The 12,987-nt window shown below is 40.1% G+C and overlaps 1 protein-coding gene across 1 annotated transcript; it reads right to left on the reverse strand.

Moving 5' to 3' along the window:
- Positions 1–810: 810 nt before the first annotated feature.
- Positions 811–8,990, reverse strand: atad1a (ATPase family AAA domain containing 1a). The gene is made up of 10 exons (XM_035658612.1): positions 8,885–8,990; positions 7,896–8,096; positions 7,636–7,734; positions 7,384–7,504; positions 6,804–7,004; positions 5,972–6,078; positions 5,591–5,680; positions 4,940–4,990; positions 4,589–4,761; positions 811–3,321 (listed from the first exon to the last, which is right to left on the reverse strand). Exons 2-10 carry the CDS (start codon positions 8,067–8,069, stop codon positions 3,192–3,194), a joined length of 1,146 nt encoding a protein of 381 aa, XP_035514505.1. The 5' UTR covers positions 8,070–8,096; positions 8,885–8,990; the 3' UTR covers positions 811–3,191.
- Between the last annotated feature and the right edge of the window lie 3,997 nt (positions 8,991–12,987).

Here is a 12,987-nt window from a genome sequence, read left to right on the forward strand (position 1 = left end):
CTCAACCAATGTGCAGCTGAGAGTGTTAGTTCTGCAGCTATTTGGTCATAAATCAACATATTGGACAAACTGAAATGTGGTGGTGAAGGTGTGCAGTGTACTCTGAGCCTGGATGGTGGCCAGGATGAGCCATTATCATTACCAAACAGCTGCTGTCCCATGAAAACCTTACCTAACCCTAACCCTAAGTCCAGTCAGTTTCTTTGTGATCATTTGACATGATTTTGCATATCCCATAAGCAGGTAATTCAGATGTCATGACCTTTAAACACTTGGTGAGACATCCATTAAAAATTTACAGGCGCAATTTTGAAATTGTTTGGCTGTCAGCAAGTCCTGAAAAGCAGACTTATTAGAGATGCGCGGCTTTTGTTTGAGACGTAGAGCTGGAGCGAGGAGCAACACAGTGGAAAGAGTCAAGAGTTTGATTATGGCCAACAATGACTTATTAATGCATGCCTAAAGGCTACAGGATCTGACTGCAACATCCGCAGAATTTACAAACAGTTTATGATGATCCAGACTCCCAGTAAAGGATCGGACTCCCACAGCAACACTTTGTGGAGGACATCGACATGTTCATCACTGTGTAGGAAAGTCATTGCTAAAATGATCCTTTGGGCTACATATGTCAATATAGCCAATATACACAAATAAGTTTGCAATAATACATATAAATACATATAAAGTTAGACATTTTCACAGGTTGGACTTTTGGGAAGGAGGAGATTTATTACATTTAACACACTTAAACACGGACAGGACAAAAGACAAACAATGCATGCAGAAATAACTGAGGTAACATTTTGCTGGTTGAAAAAAGATAAATATTTTCTTCAGTGGCGTTTAATAAATACACCTTACAGTACAGTTAACATATATTCAGCACATACACGTAGTTGAAGGTATCATTAACAGTAACTGTATATGGACACTCTGTATCCATAGAATAAGTCTCTTGCCACATTACAGATGAATGAGTCCTGTTACATTTACACAGTCGTTACCTTTTTCCCAGAAAGGATACTAAGACCTGTGAGCTGCAGTGCCACAATTATTGGTTTACATGGCAACATTTTGACCTTTAACTGTCACCTGAGGTACTCTAACTAAGAGCAACAATGAAAAAACCAATAGGGCAGGAACAATCCAGTTAGCAGGGTTCTCTATTTCATTGTCTCACCATAATGCCATAAAACTGCTCTACATGTGAGCAGTCCATATCCCAGCCCGCCTCAGTAAGAAGCTACAGTGCCACCACGTGGTCATGGTTCAATGAAAGATATGCCCTGCGTTGCTCATACTGCGTGGGAGAAAGGTCTGTACGAGACCCACGAACAGATCCATGAACACATGCTGAGACCATGTGGCAAATAATGAGGCTTTTCATACAGAGGGGAGGCAGAAAAGCATTTCGCAACAACTTCAGACTGACAGCTGATTGAAAGGGTTACAATTTTAAAGCCACGCTCTCCTTAACGTGAGAATAAAAGTGAACTGACACAGAAACGATGTGTGTTGCAGCGACAGACGCTGCTGCCAGTCGTTGATCGATGCTCAGAAAATGGCATGAAAAGATCAGAATAAAAACGGCCTCAACTCAAACCCAGCGTTGTGCTTCCATATTTACAGACATGCACACAGCACAATTCCTATGATACACCAGTGATACAACAGGTAAGTACAGTTTTACGGCCATTGAGCAGAAGGATAATGATTATTGAGATAATGGGTTATAAGAGTGTCTTTTATGGCTGCCCCTGGCTGTGACCATTAAAGCTGTAGTTCCTATTACAGGGCTTAAATAATGATCCCATCTCTACTTGACACTTAAGTGGTTGTCCTGTTATCTGACAGCTCTGGAAAAGGGTGCCTTGCTTTAGGAACATCCCATTTAAAGCTTACACCGTGGTTTTTATCAGTAATTGAAATAATCTGAAGTCCTTAGAAGTGAGGAAGTTTGAACCTTTGACATCGGGTCTCAAATTTTTTTCCAGTGGAATGACAGGTGTGAATCAGTTTGCTCTTCTCTTCCTCATCATTGTCACATACATATTGTGCAGCTACAGCAGTGCTCACTTCATGACTACAAACATACATTTACCTGTTACATGTTGCTGTAATTTCAAAAGAAATATTTATATATACATACATTTGTACTCCTTGGGAGCAGTAACTCGCTGAGTATCACATTACTACAGTTTTCTGTTACAACCCCACGCTGGCTAAATGCATAAAGCAGATATGCAATCAAACAAACACATGTTGTTGATCAACTATGTGAATAATCATGGAAAGAAAATAGTGGTGACATCCAATGTTCTTGTCAGCTTTTTGAAAAGACTTTGATCTAAGCAGGTTAGGGGTAAGAGATGGAGGTTGTTTCTGAATAATTCAACTTAAAACCGACATTTAAAAAGGCATACAATAAATACTTTGCCTGAATACTGATATTCCCGAATATTTAAAAGAAATTTCTTTCCCTTGTTATTTAAAAAAGTGATATTAATGAAATAAATGAATAAGTAATTTGCTATCACATAACATTTACAGAGAATATAGTGTAATGTGAGTTGGGAGCACTGGATCAGCTGATCTCAGCTGATACCACTTTAAAGTCTTTGTTATTCAAACATGTGTTTGCCCAAAAAAGAAATATATTTGATTTAAGGATTACTGGATGGAGTCCAGACTTTGAATGACTCATGAATCATGAGTCATCATCCTGCTTCATCCCTGCTGGTCTCAATTATGTGTATGTCCGTGGAGGGACGGTATATGGATCTTATAGTGGTGTAGTAGAGTAGTTTGTAGTATTACTAGCACTAACCTAACAGACAGATCCCTACAGGTTATGAAAAAATGCTTTCTCCTCTTGCTAACTAACTTTTAAGTCACCCTTGAGCAAGACATGAACTCTAAATCTCTCCACTAGAGCCGGTCAGTGGCTTGCAGGAGATATTAGATTTCTGAATGTATTATAACTGTACACATGTAGCAGGGTTGTGCTGAAAATAAGCATGCTCAGGAACAACTCTTGCCTGGACAAATACAAAGTCAAACTGCTTGTTGGCTTTTCCCAACTGCACCTCTGACATGAAGGAGGAGCCTCTGCTTGGGGAGTTGGAACACGCTGCAAACACTGCATGGCGAGAAGAAAACATTTCCCTTCGGTGGTGCTGTGTTGGGGGTTAGTCCAGGGGAACCTCCGCCACAGTGGGTAACATGAAGGCTGTGGCCTGCTTAGATTCCTTCATCTTGTCCAGGCCGAAGAGGAGGTCCAGCTGGGTGACCGGCCGCAACCGCTCCTCGTCCACAGGTCTACAGAGGTCAGAGACACAGGCAAAAATAATAGCTGTGTCCCAATTCCACACTGTTTTTCACTATTGACTATGGCAACTCCCACCCTTGGATTCATAGATTTGAAATCCCGTTCAACCAATTATCCACTGACGATTGTATACCTGTTCTAGGCTGACTATACATGTGTTTGCATTACGTCCTGGTCCATTTTAACTGTGATGAAAAGACACTGGTGAAAGATGTAAAGGCTGCAAATCAGTCGGTGTTTTTGTTTTCCCTTAGAAGGAAATTAAACAACCAAACACTTGTGCTGTCGGACGCTAATCCAATTTTAGAACGCCACTGCCATTTAAACTTCACAAAGAAACGGCAAAATCCTTTTCCCACACAGTTATCTTTTGGGCTGTTGTTTTCACCTCCACTCGAGAGTTTACATTTTTTCCCATCTGCGAGCAGCTCCTTCATTTCCTGCACTGCATTGTGGGAGAAAAGTGTATACCAACAGCCCACCAAATAATGAAGTTATTTTGAGTGTGCATATGGCTTTGAGAAAACTTCAATTTGTGAACACACTACACACTCAGCTTAGCTTCGAATTATTTTCTTCTGTTTATTTCAGCAGCTTTACTTTAATAACTCTGCTGCTGGAATGAAGTGCACTGATTACAGAGAACTACAGTACGCTGCATGTTTATAGAGCCTTTAGCAATGTTTTCTGCTTCCATATAATCATTTGAAACAACATGCTGATGCCTGGAATCATAACTGTGGAGAGCTTAGCTATGAGTTTCGGGTTTAGAGTGCTGTAAAGTTCAAAATATTTCTTCTTTTAGCAATAATGCCCTCCTCTGAGAGGGGTTTCAATAGTCGCTTAGCAACAGCTGAAGCATGGGTTACACAGATCAGATATTTAGCCTTTTATAAAATATAAGATGTTTTTCATCCATCAACCAGATCCATCTCTGATACGGTCCAGTTTAATGACATACAGGACTTTGTGAAGCTCATCAGCACTCCAGTGGTCAACGGACCATGCCTAAATAAAAGCTTAAATGTTTTGTAAAGAAAACTGAAAAGAATGATTAGTTTGTGGGAGTATTTTGTAAAATATAAAGTTAGAAAGACAACCAGTATATACATCACTCAAAATAATACTGCCATGGGCTCTACAAACCCACAGCGATCTAACCTCAAACTGTTTAGGGCAGGTGCTGTAGTTAAACAAAGAGATGCTCGGGGGACAAAAGGCTATGAAATCTTGTGGGTGTTTGTATATGAGTCATACTTTTCCTCCTCCTGGCAGTCCTGTAGCTGCTGAGCGATCTGCCTCATCTGCTCCTTGCGGACGTAGTCCCGGACTCGGTACATGGCAGCATCGCGGCAAAGCTCCCGGAGGTCACTGCCAGAGTAACCCTCTGTCTTCTCAGCGATCTCCTTCAGATTAATGGCATTGCTCAGCTGAGTGGAAAAGCAGGACAGTAATAAGTGACAATTACATAGGATTAATCTGTTTGCTGTCACTGCTCTTTGGCAGTTTACTTTAATGTGATTTGACAGTGAAAATACAGGTGTGACATGACAAAAGAGAGCATTGTTCAGAATACATCACAGACAATTAACAGAAATCACGTCTTACGTTTTCTCCAGCTAAAATCAGCCTCAAGATGTCCTGTCTTTGTCTTGTGTTCTGAAAAGATAGAAGGACAGATGTTCTTATTTGAAATATATAGCTTGTTATAGTGCAAGTTATGAATCAAAAACAAAATGTGTCTATCAATCAGCAACTCATCACTTGTTTATTGACTTTTTAAATCAAGTGCCATTTTAACTACCTGAACAAATTATACTTAATCTTGTACTGTTTTCTCTGTTAAGCATCCACGGCTCACAAACATTTATATGTGACATGATGAAAGTGAATGTTTATTGTGCTGGATAATAAAAATATAGCCCATGCTTTTTGTGGTTTGGCCAGCAGCCATCAGACAATCTGAGACGGACAGTTCAGTGTGTTTATGCTGCGCTCCTTTACTTCATGTGTAGTTAAAAGCACTCAGTAAGACGCACCATTTCAATCACTCAATACACATTAGCTGAGTTCATAGAGTTCCTTATCTGTAAATACAAGCGTATTCTACTGTTTTTCACTCTGTAAATGTATGTACATTTAAGATTTATGATATATTCCAACATATTACATACTGTATGTATTAATGTGTATTCATTTAAGTTTGAAATTACGTTTTTACATTGATAAAAACGGTTTGTGTTGGTGTATGCGTCTTACTGGCAGGCCAACATGAAAAGTGGTGGGCATCCTGCGCAGAATGGCTGGATCCACATCCTGCGGCCTGTTAGTTGCTCCCATCACCATCACCTACAATAATAAGAATCACAATGTGAACATATTGATGACAAATCCACCCACTGCATTTACTTCTCAAACAAAAAAAAGGCACCACGTGGAACAAGCACTATGTCTTAGAGGCAAGGTTTGGTGCATTCCCAAATACGTTACGATATATTATATTCCATTTCTGCCAATAGCTCCTCCTAAATGTTACACACTGGACCTTTAAGGGGCAGGAGAGGTTGTACCCAGGGTTTACCAGTCTGACGTAACCTAGTAGGTACATGATGGTGTCAGAAAGTGTGCAGGTTGTTGTACCTGCGTGGTTGAGGAAGTATCCAGGCCGTCCCACAGGCTCATGAACTGGGCCTTCATCATGGCTGTGGCCTCATGGTCCAGACTGGAGCGGTTCCTCAGAAATGACTCTAACACACAAGAGACAAGGATCAAAAACTCATCTGCATGATAGACTGAGAACAACAGGTCCAAATCAGTTTGGGCAATTTCATGGGGATGAAATAGGATTAGGCTGATTATTAGCCTGATATTTAATAAAGAACGGATTTCAGCCTGTTGAGTTGTTGTTGTTGTATCTCTGATGTCCATTGAAAATAAAGGTCCATATATCTGCTTGGATACTCTCATTATATATTTTATTTAATTGTCATTTTTATCATTATATTCTATTTTTAAATCTACCTTATTTATCGTCTTGTCAATCGTCTGTGAAGCACTTTGAAGAGCACTAAACTGTATGAAAGGTGCTCGGAGACATTACTAAAGGCGCTGGAGGGACGGGGGGGTTGGAGGGAGGGAAGGGTGGGCTCAGTGCCAGGGCCTCAACCCTCCTGTTCCACTGATAGAGAGGACATTATGACTGAGTCTGTAGTGTTATGAAACCTGACTCACTACCCTTTTAGGAGCTGCTATCCTATCAAATTATTCTGGTTTTCAATGCTGTTTTGGATGCTTCTCTGATTTTGTTTCTGTATGAAAACTGTCAGAACATCAAAACAATAGCAGTATCAGCTTTTGCAAATCATTTCTGCTCCAAAGGGTAAAGATAAAGACAAATCACATCACAACAGTGCAGTAATACCATCATTAACAAGAAATCATTGTTGCCATGAATCCTTTCAGAGAAGCTCACCAATCTCATCGATGAAGACGATGCAGGGTTGGAGTTTGACAGCCAATGAGAAGACGGCAGCAGTTAGCTTCTGTGATTCACCGTACCACATGTCTGTCAGCGTGGAGGCCTGAAGGTTGATAAACTTGCAGCCCGAGGCTTTGGCTGTTGCCTTAGCGATCATTGTCTTCCCACATCCCGGAGGACCAAACAATAAAACACCTGCAAAGACAAAATATGAACAGAAAGTAGCCATTATTGTTTCCTGTTATGTTAAAACTTCTTTTAAATTAATGCACAAATTGCCCGTTTCAGATTCATTATTTTTTAATTAATATAAAATAGAAATTATAGTGTGTTTAAAAAAATGCAACAGTTAAGAATTTGACATTTACTTTTAATTAGGTATCATAAACATCAGCCTATCAGAAACTGTTAGAAACTTTAGTTAAACATCAGCCTATCAGAAACCGTTAGAAGACATGCCACACTATAAGATAAGCAGTATTACTACTTGTTCCAGGGGAAACTATTTTGTTAGCAGGTAGCAGAGAGTAAAATCAGACCATTATAGTTCTGTTTGGATGACATGCTGTGGTACCTTTGGGAGGCTGAAAGAGTTTGGATGCAGTTAAAAGGTGTCTTTTCTGAAAGGGCAGGATGACCGTGTCTTGCAGCTCATTTATAACTTCATCCAGACCGGCTATATCTCTCCAGGACACCTGCAGAAAGGTAGAGCACTGTGAACAATTCTGTCTGGGAAAGTGCAATGATAAAAAAAAAAAGGGTTAAAAAGTGTCATGACACTTCATAATTTCAACATCATGGAGGGGCTGAGGATTACAAATGTTACCTTCATAGTTTGCGGATCAACTAGCTGGGATGCAATGTTCATCTCGTACTCTGTGAGCTTGACCCCCTCAACACCAATCCTCTTCATCAGCTGCTCTGCCTGAAGAGATAAGACACACATCTCCGCTGAACACACAAGAGGATAACAGATAGTGTGTGAAATCTGTCACACTGACAGCAGAGAACCTGGATAAACAGCTACAGTACATCCACCATGAGCTTAGATAATACAACAATAACATAAGCTTATGTTCTATATACCCTTTTCTTGGCTTGGTTTTTCTGTTTGGAGGTAGGGTCCATCGCTTCTAACACCCATTTGATGCTGTAGTAGGTCGCTGCACCAAAGATGGTCAACCTCAGAAACATGCCCACCACTTCATTCCTGGACAAGGGCCGCATCAGGGCCTCTCTGGGGAGATCTTTCAGCAGCATCTTTGCTCGCCAGCATCAATCCGTTGACTGGAAGAAAATAATGTAGTTACAGTATAATGAGTACAGTTACACTGCATGCAGGAGTCTGGTGTAAGTTTAGCTTTGCTCCACTCTGTGGTGTGAACTATAATAATATAACACAACCCCACACTGCAAATCTGTTTAATTTTGCTTGGCAGTACATTCCTGCATTTAAAGCAGTGTTTAAAGCCTGTAAATTACATTTTACCCACACCTATTGCTCCTGGCTGACCACCAAAATACACCGTGAATGGCAGTGAGTAGGTTGAACCGAAACAGAAAGTTACCGTTGTATTACCATAACATAGCGCATGTTGCATAAGACCTATGCCGAATTGAATAGTGGCTGAGGGAGATTATCCATAAACAGAAAATTAAGTTTTGGAGTATGAACCTTAACATATGTACAGCAGACCATTGTTTTATTACATATTCTGAATGGAGGTTTGGCGTTAAATAGCAGTCCTCCCACCCAGACGCTAACCCGTCAGTCACTTGTTCATTCCACTTGGTATTTGAGTAGGTCGTTTACATACCAACACAAGGTCGCTATTGTACGGTACCAGTTAGCAGCATCCATGCTTTAACACCTAACGTTAGTAAGAAAGCCCTTTAATTCACAGGTTAGCATCTCCAGACGGGCTAAAGCTAACACAGCTGCAACTAGGCACCAAACTGTCACTTCCCAATGTAGCGTTTAGAAATACACCTACGGGCTAAATACAACATTCACCCATAAACACACATAAATGTAACACCCCTCGTAAGATAAAAGACAAAATAGTAAAACTTACCAGAAACGGGAACCAACAGAAATGTCACGAAAATTCCAAAACAACTAGCATTGAAGGTGCACCACGCTTTGTGACTCGGGTAGGAACAAACAACTTAGTTCCGGGCCCCACTTAGTCCCTGAGCACGCATGTGTCATACAGCCCGCCACTGGGTGGCAGAGCTTGCACACAGATGAGACACATCAGCACCATGGACAGCATCTTCATCACTACAGCAGGTGGACAGGACCGGGAAGGAAGGCTGGAATGGTGAAGATGCACTTAACAGAATTTGGACCAGCAACCGTTTATTGGTTTGCTGGTGATTCAGTATCCATGTTGTACTGCAGTTAAAGGTTTTGTGGGAAAGTGAGTATTCGACTACTGGAGGTTTGTTGAAAATATTGAATACATGTTGTTTGTTTGTTTTTTGTTTACTGTAATAAGGACAGGATAAATGCTTTGATGAAGTTAATCTGTGCCATTCTAAAATTTAGATTTACATTTATTTTACAGCAAACAATGGATATGTGTGTGCAGCATGTAATATTGAATATACATGTAATGAATTCTTATTTTATAATGTTTTAGTATGTATCTAAAATACGCTGAAAGCTAGACTGAATTTATGCAGATTTTTGCTTATCATGCCACAAAGTGTAAGACACACCAATATCTTTTGGAGCAGAATATCTTGCTGGGGAGGGCTGTGGATCTGTCGATTCAACTGTGATCAGGCAACAAACATCCAAGCATGTCCTGGGGTAGGCTACATGCAAATGTGGCCCAGTCTAGATGGTTCAAATCTGAAGCCCTAATCTTTGTTTCGTTTCCGCTCATTTCCAGTGCGGTCCGATAATAGATAATTCAGTCTTCTCATCAGCAGCCTCAAAGATAAGCCTGGAACAAATGGACTTCTCCTGCAAGCAATTTATCACACATGGGCCAAAGGGATTGTTAATTGTCACAGATTGTGAGCTAAATTTGAAAATGCTGTTACAGCTTGTATCCAGACTGGTCTCTGCTTCAGGATTTCACCAGTGAAATACAGAGCAGCTCTGCTGAGAAGAAACAGAAGTGTAGAAGTATAAAAGAATCTACTATTCCATTTGCAGCCTTTTACATAAGATGATTTAATGGATTTTGATATTTTCCCTAAAACTCTGAGCTCTTGCATAAACCTAAATGCTGCACCTCAAGCAACAATAAACAATAACAGTTTTCATTGTAAAATTCACATCAGAGTCCACAGTAGCTGTAGCACAATCTGGCCCAGTTTACCACACTTCTCTGTGAGCATAATAATTAACTGGATTTTGAACAATGTGCTAGAAACTGGGGATTGTCTTTTCATTATTTTTTTCTTTTTTGCTGTGCACTTGCTGTGTTGGTTAAAAAGCTCCAAAGCCTTTCCCCCCTTTGTAGTCCAATTAGTTGTCAAAATTGGATGCAAAATTCAAATCCTGCACATTTCCAGCTTTAACCGTCCAGCAAAGTTAAGTCCACCCTTGTTGAGGAAAATGGCACACAGACTGCTACTGTATTGCGCACACCTTTGGCTGTGAAAATGCTTCATAAAAAGCTTTAATCCTCCTGTACTGCAGCAGCGAGTCCCAGGAGATAGCAGCCTGACAGGGCCATTTTGATGGGTCTGGGCATGAAAGCGCAGGCTTGTGTATCTGCAAAGTGCAGCCGGGGCTCCCACAACGCCTTGCACCTCGCCCAAAACATCCACTCTCAAGCGGTGGGACCAAGAAAACACATTCAGCTCCCATGGCTGTCAACCTCAACCATGCCATAGCTGAAATAAAACTTGAAGCTATCAGTTTGCAGCTTTCACATGCCAAAGCTGAACTCTTTTGAGAAAACAGACTGCCAACTGATTGTTTTGCAGCAAGAGAAACAAATCCCTGTTGGTGGGTAATGCTTGTGCCATTATGTCTTATTGTATGTACTAGTCAGGTTATAACTTGGCATTTTTTCACGAGTGTGACTATTGAACCGTGAATATACATCTAACTTTTAACTGCATAAGTTAAACCATACAGTAAATGTTGGTCACACACAGAAGTTAATTACCCTTTCTATCTCCCTACCAAGAGATATTATCTCCAGCAGGATAAGGAATAATTTGGGAGTGGATTATTTATTTGCCTGTCACCCAGAGGAACTGAGAGGATTTATTTTTGAAATTGCTGGAAGTGGACGCTCACCTGTGTGTATGCACTACTCATAATAAGTGGACTGTATTTTTGGTCCATTCTGTTCTGGTCAAGTTTTTTCTCTAATGCGAGAAAGACAGGGACTTAAAATAAATAAAATATATAGTCCCACTTTCCAATAAGTCAGCCACTGAAGAGGGTTTGTAAGTATATACAATAAATTATTTTAGTAATGCTTAAATGGATCAGTGAGACCTTCTAATGGACTATTTATGGTGAACCAGGCAACACGACTTATGTTTTCATGAATGGCTTGTAACAGATCTATAAAACATTTGTAACAATGTTATTTACTGTATATTACAGATATGGCAGTCAATAGAGTGAATTTTTTAGCTGGAATGAAAATAAAAACTTTTTCTATGTGGATTCAAATTCTGCACTATAATGACTAGCAAAGTAGTCAGAAGGCTGCTTTCTTAAGCAAATAACTTTGTAAAAAAATATTTAAACCTACTGCATGGAGTTTTAACTGGTTATGAAACAGTTCACTACTGATGTCTCTATATGACCTGGCTATCTGTCTTCGCCCAGGTCCGATCTGAAATCAATGAAGCGAGGAGGTAGAAACACAACCACTTTTGTGTTGTTGTTTTTTTGAGGCCACCAGATTCAACACAAAATGAAAACGGTCCTATTGCTGCTTTAAGTTAAATATTCATTAACAGGGACAGCGTTAAAACAAGCGGCAACCTCTGTGGCTGGCAAATGAAGCAAACACGGAAGTAACAAAAAACTGCAATTCCTAAATTGGCCATTTGAGGCTGGCTAAAGTGACTAGGCTTCATACAGCCCGCCCTCAGCTCCACCAACTCTCCACGTATTTGCTCGACAAACTACACGATGACACCAATTTTTTGCATTTTATGTTCTGTAAAAAAAGTTTTCTTATCGGTGAAATATAAAGGTACTTACAAAAGTTATCATAAAGTGAAACCAAAAATATCAGTCATAGCATTATATTCATAAAGAAATAAAAGTAACAGCAGGCATTAAAAACATTCAACCATTGCCCTTCCTCTAGTTTGCCACTTTGATTCCTGGTTGCCCTTTTTTGCACCTCTCAGCTGCCAAATGTTCAGGGATGTAATATAAATGATTCATGTCTATTATCTGACAAATAAGCCTATCGTTGTCATTTGGCATGGACAAAAAGACAGAGGAATGAGCAGACGAGAGATGCGTGAAAGAAGCGATGTCTGGGTGAGAGTCGAAACTGCTCCACAAAGGGATTTCACATGGTGCTGAGGCTTCCTCGGGCATCCCACGCTCTTTGTTCATTCTGCCAAGGAAACTCACACAAGTCGACAACCCGCCGACATCACCAGAGAAAGATGATTACAGCTGTAGTTACAGACTGACAGCTTTCTCCAGTCTGCTCGACTCCGCAAGCCTCACCATGGTTACAGAGACACTGACAACAAAAGAAAAAACTGCTTAAAAAAGAGAAATAATTTGTTTTCTCCTTCTCCTCCATCACCTGAGACAGGTGAGGAGGCTATGCATTCTCAATACCACATCTATCCATGCATATAGATTAGGCTGATTTCAGGCTTCTTGTTCTGAAGAGGGACTCTTCAGAACAAGAATTTGAATTTGTGGATGAATACAAATGTTATGAAATATTGCATGCCATTAAAACTGAATATATGTTTTTTTTAATACTTATTAACACAACACATTTTTTATTGTTTTGCTGTCAAGTAGGGTTTCGTTGGTAATGATGTCAGCTGTAGTATTTTGTATCCGTCGTCAACATCCGCAAGGTCGACAATGGGAGCCCAATTATCCACTGAAACTAGGATTACATTGTTAAACATAATAACAGCAGCAAGAGGAAGGAAGACAAATTACAATAGTGTTGCATAATAAAACATATGATTACATTAACAGTTGTGTGAA

The sequence above is a fragment of the Morone saxatilis genome, unplaced genomic scaffold, assembly GCF_004916995.1.
Source record: "Morone saxatilis isolate NCDOM2014 unplaced genomic scaffold, NCSU_SB_2.0 Contig16, whole genome shotgun sequence".
Lineage (NCBI taxonomy): Eukaryota > Metazoa > Chordata > Actinopteri > Moronidae > Morone > Morone saxatilis.

Bases quoted from the DNA above. Each gene is read 5' to 3' on its own strand.
- atad1a (XM_035658612.1), bottom strand. From the start codon at position 8,069: ATGCTGCTGAAAGATCTCCCCAGAGAGGCCCTGATGCGGCCCTTGTCC. The intron at 5,681-5,971 runs GTACAACAACCT...TTATTATTGTAG, and splicing joins ATACTTCCTCAACCACGCAG to GTGATGGTGATGGGAGCAAC. The intron at 3,322-4,588 runs GTATGACTCATA...TGACCTCTGTAG, and splicing joins GACTGCCAGGAGGAGGAAAA to ACCTGTGGACGAGGAGCGGT.